The sequence below is a fragment of the Rattus norvegicus genome, chromosome 9 (assembly GCF_036323735.1).
Source record: "Rattus norvegicus strain BN/NHsdMcwi chromosome 9, GRCr8, whole genome shotgun sequence".
NCBI lineage: Eukaryota > Metazoa > Chordata > Mammalia > Rodentia > Muridae > Rattus > Rattus norvegicus.
Genome location: NC_086027.1, coordinates 111,015,314 through 111,041,316, shown reverse-complemented (window position 1 = coordinate 111,041,316; position 26,003 = coordinate 111,015,314). Strand labels below are relative to the sequence as shown.

General features: G+C 43.1%; 1 protein-coding gene across 16 annotated transcripts in view; it reads right to left on the bottom strand.

Annotated features, from left to right (window-relative positions):
• Positions 1-26,003, bottom strand: part of Fer (FER tyrosine kinase) — a 306,999-nt gene that overhangs the window by 232,999 nt on the left and 47,997 nt on the right. For 14 of the 16 annotated variants that reach the window (XR_005488882.2, XR_010054586.1, XR_005488884.2 and 11 more), the window contains exons 3-7: positions 25,304-25,477; positions 16,950-17,049; positions 5,248-5,431; positions 4,433-4,570; positions 3,750-3,869 (exon numbers count right to left, since the gene is read on the bottom strand). Coding sequence is in view for 10 of the 16 variants with exons in the window: in XM_039083433.2 (XP_038939361.1) it covers positions 3,750-3,869; positions 4,433-4,570; positions 5,248-5,431; positions 16,950-17,049; positions 25,304-25,477 (716 nt within the window). In the remaining 6 variants the exon portion in view is untranslated. Of the gene's footprint in view, positions 1-3,749; positions 3,870-4,432; positions 4,571-5,247; positions 5,432-5,801; positions 6,269-16,949; positions 17,050-25,303; positions 25,478-26,003 lie in introns of those variants that run through there. The other 2 variants (XM_063267046.1, XM_039083436.2) reach the window with 2 other exon arrangements.

Below are 26,003 nucleotides of genomic sequence, written 5' to 3'. Positions count from 1 at the left end.
TCTACACCCCCAAAGTCTCAAGCCAGCACTTCAAAGGTATTTCTGGAACACAGCCTGACATTTTAGTTGCTTCCAACTAGAGAGCTGACGTAATATTCTGCCATCTACATCATTAGCGCAATCGTCCACAGGACCTAAGTCAGTCACCTGAAATCCATTTTCTCTTCTTTGACACAGCAGGCGTGAACTGATAACCAAAGCGAGATGCTATAACACAGTAGTATGTGTGGCAGTCAAAAATGGTACTGTGATTGCGTAGTGACAAGCAGCAGAGGCCACCAATGCTGGCTGTCACAGCATAATGACCTGACTGCTGCTGTGAAATCACGCAAAGATGACAAGTCTCACGTGATATTTACATGCGCAAGAGATGATGCTTTCGATATTGTCAACATTTTAAAATATAAATGTCATTCTTAGTTTATAGGCTGAAAAGACAGGCAGCAAAATGGATTTGATTCTCACGTTCTATAAATAGATTGCTAACTGTACTCTACAAGATCAAAAACAACTCCCTTTCTCCACAGAGAATTACCATCACTCGGCGAAGAGAATATACTTATGTTCCATTATAAAAGCTAAACTGATTCTAATTTCTCCTTAAAATGTATTGGAAAACACAAAGTCTTGGGATTAGGTCTTGCTTTAGATCACGAGATTTAGCATTTTACACAGTCTTGTAGGATTTTAGTATGGCATATTGATAGGTGCTGGAGTACGAAGGAGACTTCACTAAAGATTAGAAACTATCATCAAAGAAATACATGTCTTCCCATACTGTTGGCATCCAGAATTACTTGTGGATAGGTACATGAATATTCGAACTGTTTGGAAATCATTTCTAATCTAATTTGCTACAAACAACTGTGTCTTCCCTCTCTGGTCAGAGGTAATGCCATATGAGTGAGTGAGCAGAACTGCTTTTAAGCTCCTGCCTCGACTTCCCTCAATGATGAGTCATAACATGTACTTAGTACACTAAACAAATCCTCCCTTACTCAAAGTGGCTGTCAGTCAGGGTATCTGTCACAGCTACAGAAAGCAAACTAGAAGAGTGGTAGAAGTCTTGCCTACAATACACGAGCCCTCACTTTGCCCCTCAGCGCTGTAAAATCCATGCACACACCTACGCAATCACGCGTGTGTCTATCTTCAACTCATATCCTGAATAAATAATGCTCAGTGAAATGTAGATAAAGTTTTAAATAACAAAGATATAGGCAGTTAAACCTACCACATTATCGCAGATTTATTATCTTTAATTCTTTGGGTATAAGGAGGGTCACTGGTGATTTGTTGAGATAATGATTCTAATTATACTCTGAAAACCAATAAAACAAAGTATCTGGCCACAAAATCTCTGCTCACAAGTGCTTAACAGGTAGTTATTTTTAAAATTACCACATTATATTCAGCATTTATATTTTCATTTTATTTGTTATTCATTAAAATAAATTATCAATTTTACTGCTGACTTGAGGATATTAATCACATAACTTTAAATATACCATAAAAGACTTCGATGAATAAATAAGGTACTTGGGAAAAGGAAGTGATAACAACCCTTGGAGTCATGGATGCCGTGCTAGCATGCAGCATGTGAATTCAGAAGTGGATGCCGTGCCACGGTAACTTCTACCACTCGTCTCGCAGTCAGCACTCTCCTTCACTCGCAGTGCAGTTCTCAACCTCGACACTACTGAAACTGTTGCCAGAAATTCTGTCTCCTAAGAGGCTGTCCTTGGCATGACAGAGGCTTAGCTACGTCCCTGCCTACTGCTCCCAGCTGTCAAATGTCCCTGGAGGACAAAAATCAGCCCAGATAAGAACTGCGAGTTTATAGGTGACTAAGACTGAAGCAGAGACCCAGATAGAGGACAAGAACATCCTGTGGAACAGCCAAGCTGCTGTGAGAAAAGCTTCTCTAACACAGGGGACGCCATGCCTTCAGCTCCCTCATCCCTGACACAGAGGACCCCATGCCTTCAGCTCCCTCATCCCTGATGCAGAGGACCCCATGCCTTCAGCTCCCTCATCCCTGATGGAGAGGACCCCATGCCTTCAGCTCCCTCAAGAGTAATCAGCCTCTGTGTTTCATGAGGCTTCATCACAAATAGGTGTTTGGAAGAGCATGCGTTAGTTCCTTCAGTTCTATGGCCCCCTTTAGATATTTCAACCCCTTTCTAAGAACTAATCCTGTACTCCTCCCCTAATAGATTACCTGCACCTGTAGTATTTCTGAATAAGATTAATTATATTCATAAGGACTTTTGTCTGAGTCATTAAAGGAAAAAACTGAACGAGTAAATAATATACCATGCCCAATACTGACAAGAAATGAATAAATACATTCTACCTTCAACTCCAACACAAGGATAACACATATACTGCTTATCTACAAATGTTCTAATCCCTGAACAAGATCGTAGATAACCTGGGCAGGACCTTACTGTGCTTTCACAAGTCACATAACACTTGTCATTGCCTTTAGTGTTTGAAGAGGACTAAAACAAAGCTAGGATCTCTCAAAACCCACAAAGTTTATATACAAAAACAACAACGAAGCTGATTTGAACATTTAGAAGAGAGCAGGTGCTGCTTCAAGAGGAAAGAACTCAGTCACGAGCACAACTGTAGGCTAAGTGCTGTGACAGCCATGACTCTGCCGCTCCAGCTCAGGTCCACATTCCAAACCGCTTCGCCCGCCACTAAGTACTGGCAGTAAGACACAAATAAAAGTATATATGGAAATTTAAAAGGAGAAATATTGTTCTCATATACCGGCAACCAATGGAAAAATTAATGTAACATCACAGAAAAAAATCCTATTTTTGAAATTAATGATAATGTCAGAGAAACGTAATATATTTCCAAATACTAGGGGCTGAGCTGGCTCAGTGGCTAAAAGCAAGCGCACTGGCTGTGTGAGCACGTGGGCCTGAGCGCCATCACAGCACGTACATGGAAAAGCCGACAGGACAGCACACCCTATATTCCCAGCATGAGAGCAGAGGTGCGTGGATTCCCAGAGCTGACAGCCAGCCTGCCTCATCAGTGAACTTCCAGTTCCTTGAGAGACTCTACCTCAGGACGGAGGGATGAGAGCATTAAAGGAGCACACGCAAGGGCCTGCTCTGCCTCTGCATGGGAATGAACCCCACACCACACAGACACAGCATACGGCACACACAAACAAACATACCAGACACACACACAGACACAGCATACGGCACACACAAACAAACATGCAAGACACACACACAGACACAGCATACGGCACACACACAGACACAGCATACGGCACACACAAACAAACATGCAAGACACACACACAGACACAGCATACGGCACACACAAACAAACATACCAGACACACACACAGACACAGCATACGGCACACACAAACAAACATACCAGACACACACACAGACACAGCATACGGCACACACAAACAAACATGCAAGACACACACACAGACACAGCATACGGCACACACAAACAAACATGCAAGACACACACACAGACACAGCATACGGCACATACAAACAAACATACTAGACACACACATACGCAGCATATGGCACATACAAACAAACATACTAGACACACATAGACACAGGAAATGCACCAAGCTACAAAAGTTACTTTGTATTACTTGCAACAGGTGAAGAACTTAAAGCTGAGGTAGTACGGTCACCATAGCGAACGACAACACTCGCTTACACTGCTAGGATTTCCTGAGTACTCACATTACTTGCAAACTGTCTGCTGTTAAGTTATTCCACATGATCTCGTTTGCCTGAAGATTTTCATTTTCTTCTAATAAGGAAGTATCAAATTCGATTTCTTGCTCCTTAGCAGCTGTTGTTCTAGTAAAGAATGCCAAATATTTCTAATCAATAGTAGTATACTGTCATAATCTATCTCAGTGCACAGCAAAGGCAGGATACTCACTATTACTCAAAGTTAGGCTAACAGAGTAAGCACAGCAGGATAACTTAGGGGAACCCTAGGCACGAAAGATCCAGTCACTGAGCCTGCACCTTGGTCTCTCCATCTGGAGAGTATACATACACCTTAGTCATTTTATCCCTGTCACGATTGTTCTAAAGTATAAAATAAGATGCATGCAAGAGACACTCATTGATGACTCAGAAAACTTAAGACACATGCAAGCTCATTTATTGTGTAAGTGCTAAGAAAATACAATTTCATAGGTTAAATATGGATTTAAACAATGGCATATCAATTAGAAAAATCTTAAATATAGTTTTATAAATTAGTTATCAAGTTTAAAACAGTCTTTGACAAATAAATGAAAATAAACTCATAAAATAAACTCAGCTCTAATAAGAATATTTTGCTTGTTAAATACTCTACTATAAAAGACAATGTATTTACAAAGAGTTGAGAAGGAAGGAAGACAGCATACCTGTGGACGTCGATGAAGTCATTATACTCAGTGCTAGGATCTATCTGGTCAACAGACATTTGAATTTCCTTGTGGACATTCACTATCTCCTCTGTGACAAGGCTGGTTATCTCGCTATACTCGTCAAATATGCCTTTTCTGAAACGCAAAGCAAAATTGCACACTTTAATGTTCTATTAAGACACGCAGGGGTTGGGGATTTAGCTCAGTGGTAGAGCGCTTGCCTAGGAAGCGCAAGGCCCTGGGTTCGGTCCCCAGCTCCGAAAAAAAGAACCAAAAAAAAAAAGAGAGAGACGCAAACCCAGAGCACCTAGAGCAGTAAGCAGAGGATACAGTGTCTGTATTTGGAGGTTCCATGCACCGCCGCCTTATTTCATACGTCAGGGCAGGAAGGGGTTAAGTAATTATGCAGCAATTTAAATATGTGATCTGTATGCCCAAAAGGCCAGGCAGGAGTGATAATTTTCTACTCCTCACTATTCTAATAGAAACAAGTTTGTATCTTTTGTTTGTTTCCTGTTTTGTTTTGTTTTTCAACACAGGTTTCTTGTGTGACACTTGGTTTTCTAATGGGGGCAGGCATTCACTGAACACAATGTATCGCTAACTGGGGTGGCAGTCAGTAATAAACGCAGATGTATAGAGCTCCATCCCTCAGTATCCTAGGTACTAAGCACAGCTGAAGGAACAACAAGGGAAGTCGAGGGCTCTGAGGTGCCCAGTGGTCTCAGCAGTAAGGAGGCTTCCGAAGCTCATGTGGAGAATGCTGAGTCGGCTGTGAAGGGACCATATGATAGGCAGGAAATGGATCTTACAGTGCTTTTATCATTTCTTCTTGCATCTTTTGCACGGAGTCCAGCAGCAGAGGAAGTGTGGTGTCGTAATACTGGCTCTGGTGGAGCTGCGCCCCCTTCAGGGCCAGCACGTACTGGTTATGCAGCATATGAAGTTTCATTGTGGCTTTGTCACAGCGCTCCTTGGCCTTTTCTGTTTCCTTCCCTAAGGAAAACAAGGATGAGAGCAAAGAGGTAAGTGCCGGCATCAGTATATGCAGTCAGACTGTGGTTATTCCCACGTTTAATGGAGACTTGAGTCTGCTGACTGTGAACTATGTGTAGAGTGCTGTGCCAAGTACAGTGGTCAGTGCTCAGCTCAGAGGTTCCTGTGCAGCAAGTGCTGGGCAGATCAAAGTCAGAACACTGACGCACAGACCGGATCCTGGGCATGGCCACAGGAGCGCACAGCAGACTCAATCAGCAGCTCACGGGAGACTGCGGAAGCAGGGGAGTGTGCAAAGCTTGAAATGTAAGCCTGTGCCTACGGTGTCAATAAAGACAGAGAAATCCGAGGCGGCTTTGAGAAAACAAACCTAAAAGATGTGCAGTACATCAGAGGGTAACGAAGATGGGAGACAATGCAGCCTCGCTACTGGGAGGGGACGCTTCTGTGCCAGGTGACAGGAGTCCTGGATGAAGAGCATGGTAAATGGAGTGCTGGAGAAGACTTGGAAAAAAACCCTCGCTGCAGAGAGGCCAGAGAGAAAGGGAAATTCAGAAAATGAAGAAAGACATCTTTGGAGGTAGGACAACTCAGACTTGCCAGACAACACAGAAAGGTAAGGTGGAGATTATCGCAGTATTATCTGATTGGCTGAGAGACACTGCTAAGGTAAGGTGGAGATTATCGCAGTATTATCTGATTGGCTGAGAGACACTGCAAAGGCCGTGAATCCAAAACTTCTTGTGGTCAGGCAATGGGGGCACACACCTTTAATCCCAGCGCTCAGGAGGCAGAGGCAGGGGGATTTCTGAGTTCCAGGTCAGTCTGGTAAACAGAGCTACCATCCAAGATAGCCAGGACCACACAGAGAACAAAACAAACAAACAAGCAAAACACTTTTTGTGGTCTTCATTATCAAATACGTTCAAAAATATTTCAATATTGACAATACATAAATGTATCAATTAATACAATTTTAAGCAAGTCATAGATTTTGGTACAAATTGAGTAAATATGTATTATCCATTTAAAGAGTATTTTTATATATTTATTGATTTCTTCTCTTCATCCAGAGAAGTTCTACAAGTGAATTCTAGTCCCAAAAAGAGATCTTATACTATGGGGGGGGGAGGGGAGGCATGTGTATGTGTGTATGTGTATTTGTGTGTATAGTGTATCTATATATATGTGTATGTATATGTGATGTGTCTGTGTGTAGTGTGTCTGTAGCGGTGTGTGTGTGTGTCTGTGGATGTGTAGTGTGTGTGTGTGTGTGTGTGTGTGTGTAGGCCGTGTGTGTGTAGGCCGTGTGTGGGTGGTGCCTCTGGAGGTTAGAAAAGGGTGTCAGACCCCCTGAAGCTGGCTATGAAGCAGCTGCTATGGGTGCTGGGGACTAAGCTCTGCTTCTCCAGAAGAGCAGCGAGTGCTCTGAGCTACTGAGCCATTTTTGCAGCCCGCTATTAAAATTTTTTGGTAAAAAGGAGCCTTCCTTTGCTGCCAATCTGTTTAAGGTCAGCAATTGTCTGTTATCATCCGTTTGAGAATCTCTCTAGTACAAATGAAAAGAGCAAAGAAAAGATGAAAATATCTGCAAGGAGACTTAGACACACCCTCATACACAACTATTCCCAGGAGAAGTAAAAGCAAACGAGAAAGGCATCTCCCCTGCCCTTCTCATGACCGCTCGCTCGGATTAGAAGGCACAGGACCTCGGCACATAAGCAGGAAGGACTGAAGAGGCAGGGGATGGGCGGGGCACCGGGAAACACTGCCTTCCAGACACAGCCTGGCCTCTCCACACAGGAATGTGTGAGGAGCTTTGGGGCTATGGTTACTGGGGAAAGGAGTCACTTTTTATGGGGGCGTGAGCGCTAACGTCTTGCTTGTGCCCCACTGGCACAGTTGTACACTCGTGTACATGGGCATCCCTGGATGGACTCAGGTGTGCTCTCAAAGAAAAAGAAAACTGGAAGACAGAAGATGGGAAGGAGATGCTGGGGAGCCGGGGCAGTGGGGATGGACATGTTTCTAGAGACATCACAAACATGCGTGAATTGTTAAAGAATATGTTAAACATCTAAAATACGCAAAAATAAAAGGGAAACCATCCTTCCTGCAGAGTAGCATGTCTCTGTGACCCACAAATCTGGAATTCCCTATGAACCAGAAACACCACTGACCTCTCCTAAGAAGATTAACAAGTATTTTATAAAAGATAAGTCCTGCCCTACTAATAGCTAGTTCTGCAACACAAGAATTTTAGTAACTGCATAAATAACTTCACAAAACATTACCCCTGGTACTGGATTTCTCAGAGGGGACTGGGAGGGACAGGCAAGAAAAGAGCAATTCAGTTAAACTACAAAAAAAAAAGGTATTTTCATATTATCTGACTACATTAGGATAAAACATTTTATGTCACAAATCAATACAATAATTATATGTTAGTAATGGTATAGCTTACTATAAAAGAGCTCTTCTTACTAGCAGGTATCCTTTAATATTTTTAATCCCATTCTATTTAAGGATGTTTATCAAAAATCCAATGAATGTATTATCTCAATTATACTAAATCCTGAAAGAAATTTTTAACTCAATACAATGCTCCTGGGATAATTTTATTACTTAATGATTAAATCATTTCAGTATTAATTGTAAATGACTTTGAACAACCCAGTGAATACATTCTTCTACCAATAATTTATATATATGTGTGTGTGTGTGTGTGTTATGAATAGCATTTCTATTCATACAGACTAATATTAGGAGCCTTCCTGCAGAAGCACAGGTCACGGAAAGTCCTAAAGTCAATCAACTGGCACAGACATCTGCAGACACCTCTAGAATCTCCTCTAAAAATAACTTCTTGCTCCTCCCACACAAAAATAAACTCTAGAAGGAAGCTGATGTCCAAAACTCAGGATTTCACTACCCAGTCTTCTGGCAACAGACCCTGACCTGAAAGAGAGGACATGTGTCAACTGCTGCTCCACAGGCCGCCAGAGCAGCCTGCTCCTGCCCTTCCTGTGCCTGTTTTAAGAGTTATATTTGTCTTCTGTTCCAATTCAGTATTTTTAAGTTACTTTGTTTCTTGAAGCTGAACAACTTAATTACAAGAACACAACTCACAAGATCGTGTACAATTATCTAGAAAAGTTTCAAGTAAAAGAGATCCCTTCCACAGTCTCCATGTTCATCAGGAAACAAAAGGCACTGACGAGGAGAACTAAGCACCGTGGTCTAGGACACTGCTTTGTACTCAACCATACATAAAGTCCTAAGGAGGGAACCCAGCCAACTTCCCACTTCACGTCCCCCTTTCTTTACACCATTGTGCTTTGCTGTGGTTTTGTTTTTTCTTTACCTCCAGGATTCCTAACTCATCTTATTTTTTTCTAACTTTAGAAGTCATCTCTACACACACACACACACACACACACACACACACACACACACACACATATACACACGCTTTCATGGGGACATTTAAGTCGCCCATCTGTTTCCTATTTGCACAGATTTTGAAGCACACACTGCCCATCTGCCTTTCTAACTGGTGTAGTCTGACTCACTGAATACACAGCGCTCAGCTCACTGCACTGTATAATACAAAACACAGAAACCTAACTTCCCAGCCGACTCTTCCCCTGAATTAGGTGGATTATACGATCAGCAACATAAACAGAATATGATAGCCAGATATAAAGCAACTGCTTACTAACAGTTTTAAAAAATAAACAGCTTTGAAAACACCCAATAAATAATCCATTACACTAACAGAAGGCTGAGGTTTAAAAGCAGATCTGAAGGGTTTGGGGAGAATGTGCACCCCCACTGCTCCCCTGGCATCTACCCGGGTTGTGAAGCACGCTCGTGGGAAACACACCAATCAAGCTACCGCCTGCTCCTTCCCTCGGAGGCCCAGAGTTTTGACAGCCGCTTAAATGTCATCATTTGGAAAAGAAGCCTACTGTACGTCTGATAGATTTGTTCTACAAATAAAAATCTTAGTCCACATGGAGACTGTATAGGTAAATCCCAAATCCCAATGATATACTAAGCAGAAGAAGGACATAAGATGGGAAAGGCAAATATGTGATGTGAAAGCAGATGGTGGGACAATTAGGGGAGACCGAGGGGACCGGGGGGACCGGGGAGACCGGGGAGACTGAGGGGACCGGGGGACCGGGGAGACCAGGGAGACCGAGGAGACCAGGGAGACCGAGGGGACCCGGGGGACCGGGGAGACCGGGGAGACTGAGGGGACCGGGGGACCGGGGAGACCAGGGAGACCGAGGAGACCAGGGAGACCGAGGGGACCCGGGGGACCGGGGAGACCGAGGAGACCGGGGAGACCGGGGGACCGGGGAGACCAGGGAGACCGAGGGGACCGAGGGGACCGGGGAGACCGAGGAGACCGGGGAGACCGAGGAGACCGAGGAGACCGGGGAGACCGAGGGGACCGAGGAGACCGGGGAGACCGAGGAGACCGGGGAGACCGGGGAGACCGAGGGGACCGAGGAGACCGGGGAGACCAAGGAGACCGAGGAGACCGGGGAGACCGGGGGGACCGGGAAGACCGAGGAGACCGGGGAGACCGAGGAGACCGGGGGGACCGGGGGGACCGAGGGGACCGGGAAGACCGAGGAGACCGAGGAGACCAGGGAGACCGAGGGGACCGGGGAGACCGGGGAGACCAAGGAGACCGGGGAGACCGGGGAGAGCGTAAGACAGAGGAGCAGGGAGGAGAGCGGGGATGGGTAAAACAATGATATGTGTGTATGAGTCACAATGCCACAATGAAGCCAGTTATTCTAAATGCTAACTAAAAATGAATGAAATGAATGAAGATAAAATTAAACACTGCTCATTCTTTCACTTAACAAAATTATTGGTTTAAAGGGAAAAATCACCTAATACAATTCTAGCTATATACCTATCTGGTTCGGAATAACTCAGAACACTAGTAAAGTTTCGAATATACTTTTAAAATAATTACAAATCAAGTTAAACGTAATTTAAAGTATATAGGGTGAACAAGTTGCTATTCACAGACCTCTGCTACTGTATGCTTTTTCTTGGCTGATGAGAAGCGCAGAAGCAATACGTGGAGTTACTACGTGCCAATTAACAGGGAGGAAAACATACATTGTTTTTCCTCCTTCATATAATGTAATTCACAGAGAGACTGAATTATAATTCTTTCACCACTACTTGTTGACAAATGTGTTTCATTGTTTGTAATAACAGAGTGTGTATACAACATGTCCGACCATGAACAGTCCTATGAAGCTAGAAAAGCTCAATTACGTCAGGCTGACCCTCACAAGAGACAAGCCAGGTCCTCATTAAGCTCATGGAGAAAGTCAGGCACCGGTGCTATAACCTTCTGAAGGGACTGCCATTTCTTACATATCATGATGAGAAGTAAGAAGTGACTATTTTTTTTTCTACTTGGTCTGCTTTGATCTGAATAACTCAGTATTTTACCATCTTATTTTGAAAATGGCTGTGCTGTCCTCCCAGACGGCCACACTCAGCACCTGACTTACAGAATGGAGACACATTCCTCCCCCTTAACTAAGTGCTCAATGGATCTCGAATGTGCTAAAGCTTCGGTCCCCAGTGTGTCCTGGCTGAGATAGTGGGAGGACCCGCCCACGTAGCACAGTCTTTTGGTACTTTCGCCTTCCTAGCTCCTGACTTAATGTGAATGTGAACCAGCCAAGGTAATGGGATACCCAAGGCTGGGCAGGAACCTCCAGCATGATGAGCTCAATAAACTCTTTATTCCAGTTATTACAATTGCCACGATTGAGGTAGAGTAAGCTTTTGTTTCTTAGTAAAGCTATGAATTTATTTTCCTTTGTAATCACTGAGTAGAGAAAACCTTGCCGCCAACATGGTGTCACACATTCGGCTTTCACCCACTCATCTTCACATCTAGCAGTGATCTTGCTAACTGTTACTTAGTAATCTTCTTCACATTACTGCCTGACATGCTACCTACTGTTCCTGCACACAGGCTGTAATGTGCTTTACACTTAAAGCACTAATGTTGGGTAAGCTTTGTTTAGTGACAAATTATAAAACTATATTGGTTGTAATGATGAAAAAGCACATTGAACAAGGGGTCATGCAAACATTCACAATAAAGGTAGCTATTCATAGTTTATGGAAAGTGTAACCTTGCCTGCATAAATTAAGCCTTTTCTCCTCTAGAGCAACACGTCACTAATTCTGTTTTCAGTGTCTTTAAAGAATATAACTATCATAAAAATAAGAATGAATTGTCAGCGCCAATGAGATGGCTCGGCAGTTAAGTGCAGTCGCTGCTCTTCAGAGGACCTGAGTTTGGTTTCCACCTCACTTGGTGGCTCACAACTAACTGTAATTCCAGTTGCAGGGGGTCTGATACTGTCTTTCGATCTTGAAGGATTTGTGTACACACACACACTCACACTCACACACATACTCACTCCTAACACATACACTCACTCATACACACATACACACACTCATACATACATTCACAAAATCACATACGCACTTACACACAGTCATACCCACACTCATGTACATACTTACACACACATACACTCACACACATATACACATACTCACACAATCACACATACACACACTCATACACATACATACACAAAATCACATACGCACTTACACACAGTCATACACACACTCATGTACATACTTACACACACACAAAACTAATGATTTTTCGTTTTTCACTTAAAAAAAGTCAATTCCCATACTGACCATTTTGACTACCTGGGTACCACTCCGGACAGCCCTGAATGGATCACCACAGTAGCCTGAGAGTAAGCACTAGCCTTCCTCCCATGCTTTCTGCACCCCTCACACTGGTCCAACACTTGATCTCCCCTTACCTCCTCAGCCTCTTACTTAATGGTTATCTGTCCAGGACCTAATGACCTAATGACCCTCGACAAATCTACCTACCTGCTTCATTTTCCCCACCATACTAATCACCTGATTTTTAAAAGATTTTTGAGTATTAGTTTATTGCTTTCATTTACCATGAGTGAGTGTTTTGCCAGCATGTGTGTGCACTATGTGCACGCCTGGTGCCCACAGAGGCCAGAGGAGGGCCCAGATCTCCTGAACTGCCAGTGCTCAAACTAGAACCTGGTTGCTCTTCGACAGCAGCAAGCGCTCCCTTCACGCTGGACCATTTCTCCAGCCCCTTTCAACGTGCTTCAGTTACCTGCTGCTGACGCTGTCTTCTGCTGGGAAGCCTAAGGCTCAGGCAGACATTCATTTCTACAGTCTCTGCTTTAAAGTCCAGTAGCGAGGAAACAGAGAAACCAGTAGATAGCTTCGTCATGTATGCATATGCACAACTAAATTTGTATGGGTGGTATATGCAAGTATGCATGTGCATGTGCGCACAACGCACATGTGTACATCATGTGTGCCATGTGTGAACATGTGAGCACAATGTACATGTGTACATCATGTGTGCCATGTGTGAACATGTGAGCACAATGTACATGTGTACATCATGTGTGCCATGTGTGAACTTGTGTGCATGTGTGTGTGCACATGTGTGTTCCTGTATTTGGGAGGTGGAGTTCCCGTGTGTGTGGGGGGTGTTTATATGTTTGTGCACATGTGTGTGTGCGTTCCCATGTGTTTGAGTGTGGAGGCCAAGGAAAATGTCTGCTGGTTTCCTTTTTGGTTCTCCATCTTCTTCCTCTGAATCAGATCTCTCTCATTGACCCTGGAGCTCACTGTCCTCGCCTGGTTGCCCAGCAAGCCTCAGCACTGCTCCTTCTCTCCCTAACCAGTGGTGAGGTCATAGGTTAGCAGCAGCTCTGTTTTTACATAGATGCTGGGATATGCACTTAGGTTCTTAAGTTCTTAGGCTCTGAGCCATAGCTCTAGTCCCAAGAGTTGTTCTTAATGTATGAATTTAATATTCTTTTTGCATTCTTTTTTAAAACTAAATTTAAACCTAACTGGACTTTTTTAAGAATTTAATCATTAAAGAAGATTAGAATATTGCCATCTGACAATTAGCACATACTGTTAATATTAGCTTCTGATTTTCGCTCTCTAGTAACTCAAGTCCAAAAGCTAACATCTATAAAGAGCTTCACACAAAGTGTGGAGGAAAAAGAGCCAAAGAAAGCTAACTCCAATTACTATTTTTCTGTGTACCACTGAGGCTTGCTCATACAGGGGAAACGTAAGAACAATACTGTGCTTTTATTTTATGCACATAATCAAAGCTCACAGATTTCTATCCCCCATCACACTTCAGTTTTTCAGGAGAAAACTTAACAGCCACTGTCTTTGCACACATTTAACACAATGCCAACTAGGCTAATAACTAAGACTGCCATTGGGGCTAACAATCCTCGGGGATGTAATGCAACTTCCTAGAGGGAAGGTTGGCTCTGCCTCACAGTTCCATACTTGTTTATGGGCCTTGGAGAAACAGATCGCTGTAGAGAGGGAATGGGGAAAGTAAGGCTGACTTCCTCCTAACAACAGAAGCAGGAGAAGGCAGGGGAGCGGGTACACATCCGCATGTACACATTCCTGTGGACAAGTCCACAAAGGTCCCAGTTCCTCAGCACCAATCACTTCCCCAGAGGCATTGAATGAGGAATATACCAATGAACTGAGGCATCGATGAGGTCACAGTCCCCATGCTCCAACGGCTTCCCAAAGCCCACTGGCGGGCAACCAATCCTGACAATTCTAGAGGACAGTTTTTATGGAAATCATAACAACTGTAGTTTGAACTATACTGTGGCTTTTAGCAACTGCCATACCCAAAATGCACTTCAGACATAAGATCACGACGATACATATTTGAATTCCAGAATATTTTCATTCATCACTCACACATGACTCTCATATAGAAATACTATAGCAGAGCGATGGCTGTCCATTTTGTGAATTCTTTGATGAAATCAAGTAAGGGACCTTACAAAGGCTTGCTTATTTTCTTAAAGTTTAGATTTGTTTTTTTGTTTTGGTTTTTAAAAATTGAACCATCCTTCTCAAGGCTGGACTCATTCCAAACTGCTTTTCACAATTAAAGTATTCTAAAGAAATAACTCAAAGATATAATCAGTTTAAATTGGCTATAAAGTATCACAGAACTATTCATAATTCTTGAAGATGCAATTTAAGGAATTCTCCTTCCCGATTACAGAAAAATGTCCTTTGGATGAGGCTGAGGCCATTACTACAGCCCCAGCAACAGGTCCCACTCATCTGTCAGGACAGGATGGGCACTGCAGATGCCCATTCCTTACACTCCTGGATTCCTCACGGAGAATGGGGATAGGAAGAGGCTGCTTCCATTCTGGTAATAAAGGAGGGTGAGAAGAGATGCCTTCACAGCTGACTGTAACAGGCTTGTGAAACAGTCGCGATCCCTCCCCTCCACTAGGAGCATCCATGGAAGGAAAGGCAGCGGCAGGAATATGTTGAAGCTTGGTAAATGCCAAACTCCACAGTAATTCTAGCCACACAACTAGGTAGGCTACGTGTGCATACATAATTAGTAAGTAACTTGTTTAAACATCTTTTCCCATTCTTCAATATATCCTCAAGTAAACTATAAAACTTCCAAAAAAACATAATTAAATTCACTTTATTTAATACCATCTGTTTCAGTATAGTATTGCTTAAATTTTTTACAATAAGCATTCATGACATTTATTCTTAAAACTAATTCTTAGGGATGGGAGAGATGGCTCAGGGGTTATAAGAACTTATTGCCCTTTCAAAGAACGTATTGCCCTTTCCCAACACACACACACACACACACACAGAGTGACTCACATCCAACCCTAACTCCAGTCCCAGGGACTCCAATGCTCTCTTCTGAAACCCATGGGCACATGGGGTACACATACCTAGACACAGGCAAAACATCCAGACACATAATGTAATTTTTTTAATTAAACCCCTTTTTAATTACTTTGTAAGTGTGCTACATTTGGAATTTTAAGCATCTAAACATAGGAAACCAGGTAAGAATCAAGTCTATTTCCATAGCGTGAACACACGTGGAAAGTGGAGTTCAAAGCACTTGAGCAAACGGCTCTCAGTACAACTGAGGGGAAGTGCGAGTTAATTAGCACAGGCTAAGGTCAGGGAGCCCTGCTTCTTCCATATTCACCAGGAAGTGTCCTCAACTCTTGCTCTCCATCAGAAGAAGGACAACTAACCAACTACAGAAACCGAAGTCACATGGTCTGGGCTTCAACTCTCCCAGCATGAACTTAAAGTGTGTAAACGTGTGTCTGTGAGAGTTTCTCAGGGTGTAGGGGTGCAGCTTGGAGAAGGGTGCAGCACTCACCCCAGGTTCTAGCTCCAGCACAAGAGAGAGAAAGAAGAGAGAAAAATGGAGAAAAAAAGAGAGGAGAGGAGGGAGAAAGGGGAGAGGATGGAGAGAGGGAATAAGGGAGAAAGGGAGGGGGAGAGGAAAGAAGGGAGAGAGGGAAGTAGAGAGGGAGGGAGGGAGGCAATTAAAGAACTGTCTTCAGATGCTCCCACTGCCCACTTGCTCCTACTGTGCTTCACCAGGCTCACAAGAATCACCTATGAGCATATTCCTGTATGACAAGCATTAAGTACAAAGACTACTTAAAGCATCACAACACGGACTTCGTGTTTAAGCACAAATGGTCTACATCACTGAAAGCAGATATGGACAAATGGTGATGAAGTAAGTGTCCTCCCTTACTAGTCATTCTCCAACAGATATGAGGGTCACGTGAGCAAGAGTCCAGCTGAATCAACTACAGTCAGTCGGGTCATCGCTGGCACTGAGGGAGTCCCATATGGATTTATAACGCAATTAACTAAGTTATTATGCTGGCAGATTAAAAGTAGGTAACCCCAGGGGCTCAGAGATGGCTCAGCACACAGGGGATGCCCTTTGCATGTAACACATTCTCTAAAATGACAAGAGAATGATGATGGCACATATAAACCTTGAAAACCCTCTAATTTAATAAGGACATGCCAATCTCAAAAGAGATAATGTGCACGAGATCATGTGAAAAGCAAGCTGTAAACATGGATTAACTCTGGAATAAAGAGCTGATGTGTGTGAGAAACAGTGAATTTAATATTCTCTAATTAAGTGAATGCAAGAACAATATATTCATTCTGTGCATCCTTTGCAAATACTACGTAACTCCACTAATGTGAACTACTCAAGATCTCTTTTTTTTTTTTTTGGTTCTTTTTTTTCGGAGCTGGGGACCGAACCCAGGGCCTTGCGCTTCCTAGGTAAGCACTCTACCACTGAGCTAAATCCCCAGCCCCTCAAGATCTCTTAAAACTCGAAGAAGAGAAGCTGCAGCAGCTCAACAGCCACTCTTTGACACAGTCTGAGGTTTTAGAATGTGAACGGCACCAGGCTGAATGACTCTCCGCTTACAGAGATGTCTATCAGATGAGCGAACAGAGGCCATCACACTGAACACACCTTCCGATGCACTCATACCTTTGGCTAAGGCTTCTTTATATTTCTCTTTGGCAGAATTCATCTCTTTTATTAATTGTCGATAGCTGGATTTCAACTTCTCCAATTCTGTCTTTGTGACCTGTCAAAGATACAATATGCAGGAAAAAAAATTTAAGTGTTTATATTTAAACTGGTTAACAGTTTACATTCTAAAGCATTAACTAATATATATTTACGACTTAGAAGTTGACAACTACTCTTTACTAGAAAATTAGACAATAGGCTAAAAATCAGTTTAAAATCCATGACAAATTCAGTATGATGTAAAAATACATAAACTCCCTTAAAAGACAAATCAAGAGGAACAGAATACTAGGAGTCACAATCTCAGAGCAGACGCCCGACCCTGTGGCTCTTGCAATCTTCCCTCCCCATCTTCCACAGTGAGCCTTGAGCCTGAAGTTCAGGAGGGTCGGCAATATGCTAGGGCATAAGCAGTGTCTAAGGCTTCCCTGCAGGCCACATCCTCACATGTATGCTGTTTTCTTCATGAGTGCTCTTCTGACTGTGCGAGCATAGAAACATACTGTAGTTCTCTAACACAGGAAATATAGATTTAGTAAGGAGAAGCAAAACACCTTCTCCTTAATAATGGGTAGGTCCATTTGGCAATGGTCCAAAATGGTCTGAAAATATGCATTTAAATAATACTATGTGGGCTGGACAGGTTATATCTGGGAAAGCATATGCACATACATATATGCATGCAACAATGATTAATGAATGAAGAGACCACACATTTGAAAGAGAGCTGAGAGGAGTATATGAGAGAGTTTGGGAAGAGGCAAGGCAGGGAAGAGATGTTATAATTACATTATAGTCTCAAAACTTTTTAAAGTTAAAAAAAAGAAAAAATAATCATCTATGATCCAAAGGCTAAGAAATCAATTTTCAATGTACAAATCCATGCCTTAAAATTTAACTTCAATTTAATTTTTGGCATTTATACATCTAACAGATGTCGGCGAGAATGTACAAAGAACAGAAAGAAACAAAACGAAAGACCCAATCACTAAATGGCCTGACGGAATGGGATAAATGGCCAGTTAGCAAAGGTAAAGTAAAAATGCCCCGTATCAGGAAAAGGGAACTGTGCAGCCGGCAGAGGAGAGCAAATCACCGAGGGCATCAATCAGTCAATCACGAAGGGTATCAATCAATCACGGAGGGCATCACTCTCTGTACCACCACCCCACTCCTGGCAGTGCTTTTTTGCTTCTCCTTAATAAGAGTCCATATCTCCTCTGTTAAAGAATTATAGTAAGCTTCTACCTGGTCAGTCAGAGGGGCAGCCATGAAGAAAACAGGTAACAGCAAATGATCCCCTGAGGATATGGACTAAGAGGAACCCTTGTATGCTGCTGTAACCCCACCCAACCTCTGTAAAACTCCTTATGAAGGTTTCACAAAACAACAGAAATACATCTACCACTGACCCGCATATACCTCTCCTGGGTGTTTACCCAAAGGACTCACTCCTACTCAACATGTCATGAAGATACTTACACATCAATGTTTGCCATGAAATTATTCACGGAAGCTACCATGGTAAGCATACAAGAAGGAAGAACTGGCAAGGAAATGTGGTAAAGAGACACAATGAAACTCTTTCCAGCCGGAAAGAAGGATGAAGTCCTGTTAGCTACACAAGGCAATGGTGTCAAATAGAGTCAAATGGAGTTACTAAGCAAACTAACCCAGGCTCAGAATGATAAATATCATGTTTTCTCACATTTATGGTTCACAAATTTTATATAGTCATGTAAAATCACTTGTGCACATATTTCAAATTGTAGAAATGAAAGCAGAAGTAGAAATACAATGGCCGAGAAGAGCAAAGGACAGGACTGAAGGAGGGAGACGAGAAAGAGGAGGGAAGAGAAGACAATGCTCAATGTTAGGCCTCTACCTGAGGCCAAAGGCAGATTTGTGACCAGGAGAAGGGCGCTCTCCCTAATGGGACTCAGTAGAGACCCATTCAAGGTTACTGTAACAATGACCTTCTGAAAAGATAGCCCAGGAGGGTTCAGTGGAGAAGAATGTCAGTATGTGGCCTAGAGACTGTTTTTTGTGGGATTTTGGTGGAAAATGTGGCTGCCTTTTGCTCTTGTTTTAAGAATCTACATGAGGCTGAGGTAAAGAGATTTATATTAATTGCACTGACAAAGAAAGTCCCAAAAAAGCCCAGCAGAGACTTTGTTCTCTGGTTAAATCTCATGAAGAGCGTTTTGAACAAGCATAGCAAGCTTAGGAAGGGAAAATATAAAATATATGGTTCAAGTATTAAAGGGACACTAGGAAGTGAAATGGAGCAGAATCCTGTGTTCTAGGACATAGCAGATTCAGGAATTTGGGGCAAGATTCCGTCCAGCTAAGTTTAGATCCAGGGATGGTGGGCCACACCTTTAATTCCAGCATTACAGGAAAGGGAGCCATGCAGACCTCTGACTTCAAAGTCAAGCTACAGAGCAAGTTCTGGGACAGCCACGCTTAGGCAGTGAGGGAGTCAGAAAACAGCTGATAATACAACAAGGGGCCACGTTCCAGCCCCGGCAGGCAGGAGAACTCAGCAGCGTCAGCCGTGTGGCTCTGGCTTTAGAGTCCAGAACAGAAGGGACGACTGGGACAGCTGATGCTGGTCAGCTGGAGCTAAGACATCAGTGGTGACTAAGAAGAGACCAGCGTCACTGAGTGACACCTTCTGAGTACTTTCTGGGAGCACAAAGAAGACAGCCAAGGTTGTACCTCGTGCTGCAGCTGGACTTGGTGATGTGTGAGAGTCACCCAGGTGGTATTGATTTTGAAGGCATGAGGGGGTCATGGAGAGCAGCTGAGGCTGGGCACTGTGAGAGGTCATGGAAGGCCATTGGTGAAGGTGCAGCCTCAGTTGCAGTAGATAGCCCAGAACTGAAGGGGTCATGCAAAGGAGTTGAGGCTTGGCACCATGAAGAGAACCTGTGAGAGGCTATTGGTGAAGCCTAGATGCAATGGAAGACAGTAGTATTTTGGAGATGCCAGTACCATGAGATGACCACCAAGAACAGCAGCGGCAGTGGAGTAGATCAACCTGAGCTTAAAGTGCTACAGAGGGCAGAGCTGGAGAAGTGATGCCAGCCACTTGGAGGAGCCCAGAAGACCATGTGTGGATTCCACACACTGAAAGAAGAAGCTGTAATGTGAAGTTGTCTGGGAGACCTAAAGATGTTAAAGATACCACAGTCATGGGATACCTTCTGAGGAAAGCTGCTAACAGGGAGGAGAACCAGCCCAGAAAGAACGTTGTTGCAGTCAACAAAGATGAAAAAGAAGTTGGAGATCTGAAGACAACTTTGACATTAGACATGGAGATACAGAGATTGGAGTTGGCCCAGCTGGTTTCCTGTCTGGCTTTGATGATTACAGTTAAGTGATTAGATAGATCTCAGAAGAGACTTTGAACTTTGGACTTTTAACATTGTTGAGACTGTTATAGACTATGGAGACTTTGGAAGTTGGACTAAATGTACTTTTTAATTATGTTATGGCTTGGTATGGCCCCCATAGACTCATGTGTTTGAACAAACCTATGGGGACTAGGAAGTGGAATGTGATGGTTTGTATATGTTTTGTCCAGGGGGTGGCACTATTTGGAGGTATGGCCTCGTTGGAGTAGGTATGGCCTTGTTGGAGTAGGTGTATCACTGTGGGTGTGGGCTTTAAGACCCTACTCTTAGGTGCCTGGAAGCAGTATTGTGCTAGCAGCCTTCAGATGAAGATGTAGCACTCTCAGCTCCTCGTGCACCATGCCTGCCTTAGATGTTGTCGTGCTTCCTGCCTTGATGACTATGGACTGAACCTCTGAAACTGTAAGCCAGCCCCAATTAAATGTCTTGCCTTGGGAGGTTCAGCCAGCAACTGACCAATACAGATGTGGATGCTTGGAGCCAACCATCTGACTGAGCTCAGGAACCTGGGTGGGGGAGCTGGCAGAAGGACTGGAGGATATGAGGGGGATTGCAACCCCATAGGAAGAACAACAGCAGCTGGCCAGACCACGCAGTGCTCCCAGGGATTAGACCACCAACCAAGGAGTGTACAGAGAGGGATCCATGGCTCCAGATACATAGGTAGCAGAGGATGGCCTTGTCTGACATCAATGGGAGGGGAGGCCGTTGGTCCTGTGGAGGTTTGATGCCCCAGGATAGGGTTATGTTGGAGTGGTGGGGCAGGAAAGGTTGGGTAGGTGGGGGAGCACCCTCATAGATGCAAAGGAGAGGAAAAAGAGGGAGATTGTGGGATGAGGGAACTTGTGGAGGGGTAACCAGGAAGTGGGATATCATTTGAGACGTAAACAAATGGAATGATTAATTAAACAAACAAACAAAGACTTGCCTTGGTCATGGTGTCTGTTCATAACAATAAAACCCTGAGACAACAGCTCTAATATGTTTGTTCTATTTGTTGGGGGTGATGCTGTGTTTCATACACAGTGACTCTGAGATGGGAAAGCATTCCATTTGCAGAAGGCTGACACTGTTTGCCACACAAAAGTCAGCATGCAGGTCAGTGCAAGCTTACAAGAACTGTCACTAATTGTAAACAAATAACCATCTTGGCCTATAGTCAAAACACTATCATGAAGCAAGATAAAGGCAACCTGACTCCTGGTCATCTGAAAGTCCTCTAATACACTGTCTGAAAAGACTAAGAGAGGGACAGCATCAAACCTGCAAAGGAGTGTATCTCTATATGAGAGACCTCAGAGACTCCACCAGAAAAAAGTGGAAGCATGAAAAAGTAACACACAAATATCAGCAGCCCTCCCAAACAACAAAACCCTGAGAAAAGAATTAGCGGAAATGGAAGTGTACATTGCAGAAATGTAACTGAGGGCAGCCATGATGGATGCTGATCTGAAGCTTTCGCAAAAACCTACAGACCTAACTGCCATGGGACCCAGTTATGCTAGGCGTATTCCCACAGGAGTGTACATCCTAGCACACAGACACCTGCACATCCATGCTCACTGCCGCTCTAGTAAGAATAGTTGGGAAATGGACTCGGCCTACGTGTACATCATGAAACAGGTGGTACACGCACTCAGTGAAGTGTTACTGGGCTCCAAATAACAAGGAAAACCAAAAGAACTGGAAAATGATATGCTGGGACAGGTCAGGCCAGAACAGCTCGTGCTGCATGTTGTTTCTCAGGCAGATCATAGTTTCAGTGTTCTACGTGTGTTTACTCAGAATGTCAAAGAGATGAGGAAGGTCATGTACATAGGTGGATGGGATATTAGGCATGAGGAATGACCACATGAGGTCGGCTTAGAATGGAGGGGTGGAGAGATGAGGACAAGTGCAGGGTAAGGAGAAGGGTAACCAAAGGAAGGGTGCACAATGAAATCACAGAGAAACCTGCTACTATATAAGCTAAGTACAATACTTTTCTAAAAGTGTTTGAATGGAGGTACCTTGAACAGGTACATAAAGCCAGTCACAAAAGTCATTGGCTTTTCAACAAAATTCCCAATACCAGGTATGGAATACTTCCCTATACGCTGATGGCCAGGAAGGTAACAGACCCAAACAATACAGGGTATTTCCATTTCTCCTAAATGGTAAAACTCGTCTGCAGAAGAGAGCACGCACTTAGGGTGGGACAGCACTTTACAGAACTAGGCTGGAAGCTGGCACCCTGTTGACTAGCTTCCATAAGATAGGAAGGTACTATGCAAGCAGCTGACAGGAATGTCAGGAGGGGTGTTACCCAGCTGTGGATCTTGCTAGCTCCAGCACTGGCCTACTGTGCAGCTATGTCTACTGTTGCACTAGTAATCTGAGTGCTGTGACGATCATCAACTCATTCCTCAGGACCTGAGGCCGGCTCCTAAGAAAAGCGTTCATGCCTGGTGCTACAGACCTGAACAAAGACCATGAGACTGGGAAGGTCAAAGACTCTACGAGTGAACGCCTTTATAAATATGTGTGTTTATAGCCATGAACTAACACTGCCCTTGGTTTTGGCCAAAGACACTTTTTTTTTCTTTCTTTCTTTCTTTTTTTTTTTTTTTTTTTTTTGCAGTAGATGGCAGTTAAAGACACAAGGTGCTAAGAAGTGACTGTTGAGGGTTCAGCCCTCCAAAGAACTCCCCACCACCCTGCCTTGGTTTAGAGAGAATCTCAGAAGACAGTAGAGAAAAACTGTTGGAGCCAAATGTCAAGGAAAGGGGCATAACAGAGTGTCTTCTAGGCATGGCACAAGTCACTGCACTCTGAACCCCCAGCAGCTCTGGTTACCTGCACAAGGCGTACACAAGACTGGGCCTGTCAACATTCAGTCACGAATGAGGGAAGGGTTCTTGGAGCCCTGTGCCTCCCAGGAGAGCTACAAAAGTTGAAGGCTGCTGAGGAACAGGATGTTCATTGCCTTCAGTGGTGTAGCCAGGGCTAACCCATAACACATAACGATATTGGTGCTCAGGTCAAACTCAAACTCAGTAGATCACAAAACAAAGGGAATGACAGTGGGAGGCTGACTTCCTGAGATGGGATGACAAGGTAGGGAGGGTGACAGAGACTGGGGTGTCGAGTGAGACCAGACTGTAATATAACACAAGCATGAGAGTCTCAAAGAACACACTAACCTAAGAAAAAACAACTTGCAAAAAGGGTTGGCCCCTTCAATTTTCAAGGAATGTTAAGAGTCCTAAAAGAAAGTATGCCTCACCAGACACAGGTGGCATTTTGTGAATATTAAGTAAATATAAATGAATTTAAATCACTCTCCTTTAAGACAAAAAAAAAGCACTGCTTATTCTTTGAAGATGTTCAAGAACTGATCATTATTTTGTGATCAATTCTGTGATCAATTAGAAAAAATCATTTTCCTGGCTTTTCCTAAACACTGTATTTTAGGATATCCAAATAGTTGCTAAAAGTTCCTTTGTCTTTTTTTTTTTTTCTTTTCTCTGAGACAGGATCTCTCTAGAGTCCAGGCTGTCCTAGAAATCACTGTGTTAATTAAGGAATCCTTGAACTCATAGAGATCCACTTGCTTCCACCTCCCAAGTGCTAGAATTAAAGGCATTCACCACCGTACCGGTGTCCCAAAATTCTACTTGGCAAAAATTTTTGGCTAAATTGCATTCAGAAATAAAAGGTATAACAGGCTTTCCGTTGTAGGAATACCAATAAAATGAGAGAGTCAGGTGTGGTAGCACACACTCTTTTCTCAGCACTCAGGACAGAGCAGAGCTCTAGGACTTCAAGGCCAGCCTGATCTAGAGGGAGTTCCAAACCAGCTAAGATTACATAGTAAAACCCTATCTCAAACAAACAAACAAAAAAATGAAGGAAAGAAAACTCAAAATTTAAGGGATTCAATTACATATAGCAAATTACCTAATTTCTTTAGTTAGCAAATGGTATTTTTCAAAAATAAACAGAAAGAACAACCTAGAGACTGATAGGCAATTACTCAAATACAGCTTACATATTAGTTTACATGTCAGATTACATCCCAACTAAAGTAAATCATTAGAAACCACTTAACTGGCAAGTGTTTCAACATAGGGTGTTTAGTGCATTTAATTTTTGTCATTTTAAGTGGATTAATCAAAGTGTTCTTATGTTTAAACAGAATCCCTATATTACCGATATATGATAAAATGGTTTTGGATAAATGATATAGGGGTTCCCTTAAATGACCCAATACTGGGAAAGAATGTGAGTGTACATAAACAAAAGAGTGGGGACCTTGGTGACAGCTATAGGGCAGACATACTACTCTTCTCTTCTGTTTGGAAGCTCTGTAACATAAGTGTTAGGAAATTACCCAGAAGAGACAAATGCACTAGGCAAAGACACTCAGGAATACATTGACTAAGTTATTATTGACACAAGGAAATATATGTGTGTGAACGTCTTGCTCCCGCGTATGTCTGTGCACCATGTGCTTGCAGTGCTCACAGAGGCCGGATCAGATATCAGATCCCTGGAACTGGAGTTGCAGAGGTTGTGAGCAGCCATGTGGTTGTGAGCTGGGTCTGCTGGAAGAGCAGAGTCAGAGCTCCTAACTACTGAGTCATCTCCCCAGCCCTAAAAACTACTTCTATAAGTAAAATTTATATATTCCAAGTTATAACAAGATCTGAGGCACAGCTTAGCGGTCAATATATTATCTCTTTGTTGGGACTGACGTCTTATAATCAGCAACATTCTGTACACAGTAAAGTCTCATCAAAGACAACAAGCACTTCTTGTCAGAAGTGACAATCTTAAGCTTAAACAGGACAAAGCATTAACACAGGTTTGTAAAGAAATTCGAAACAGCACTAAACCAGGCAGACATACCTTGATCATCTCGGCCTCTATCTGCTGATGAATGCCTACATAGCTCTTTTTCACTTGCTGCTTGTCCTTGATCATCATGGTGAGCCTGTGCAAGGGTCCAGAGTTCAAGTCCTCTGCATGGGTCTTCATTATCCTACTGAGTTGCTCTGTCTGCTGAATCATCAGTAGCCAAGACTTTAAAACAATAACAATAATAATAATGAATTAGCATTTGTATTAGAAGTTCTCACTGAACTATGAGTTAAATGTTCAAGAGTTATAAATATTTAGTTTTTAAGAACTTTTCCATTATAAATAGCAAGTTTTTGCAAAACTGTACAATGAAGTATGAAAGGTCTGCATCCAACATCCTCAAGAACAAATGCTGCAGATGTCAGTTAGAGCCTAGGAAGAACACTGTGATGAGCATGGACCATGATGTGTGCCCTATGAACCCATCATGTTTGCATGAGACCTGAAAATAAGATGACTAACCTGCTATTGACACCAAAACGCAATTTAAAACTCAAGTATCCCTTCATTAAAATCTCAACTTTAACAGCTGGGTATGTTAGCTCCTGTCTGCAATCTGAGCACTCAGAAAGGTAGGGTATGCAAACTGTCACAGGTTTGGGGCCAGCCTGAATGACATAGTGAGTCAGGCCAGCATGAACTACAGTATGGGACCTTGTCTCAAAACTAACAAAAACAAAAACAAAAA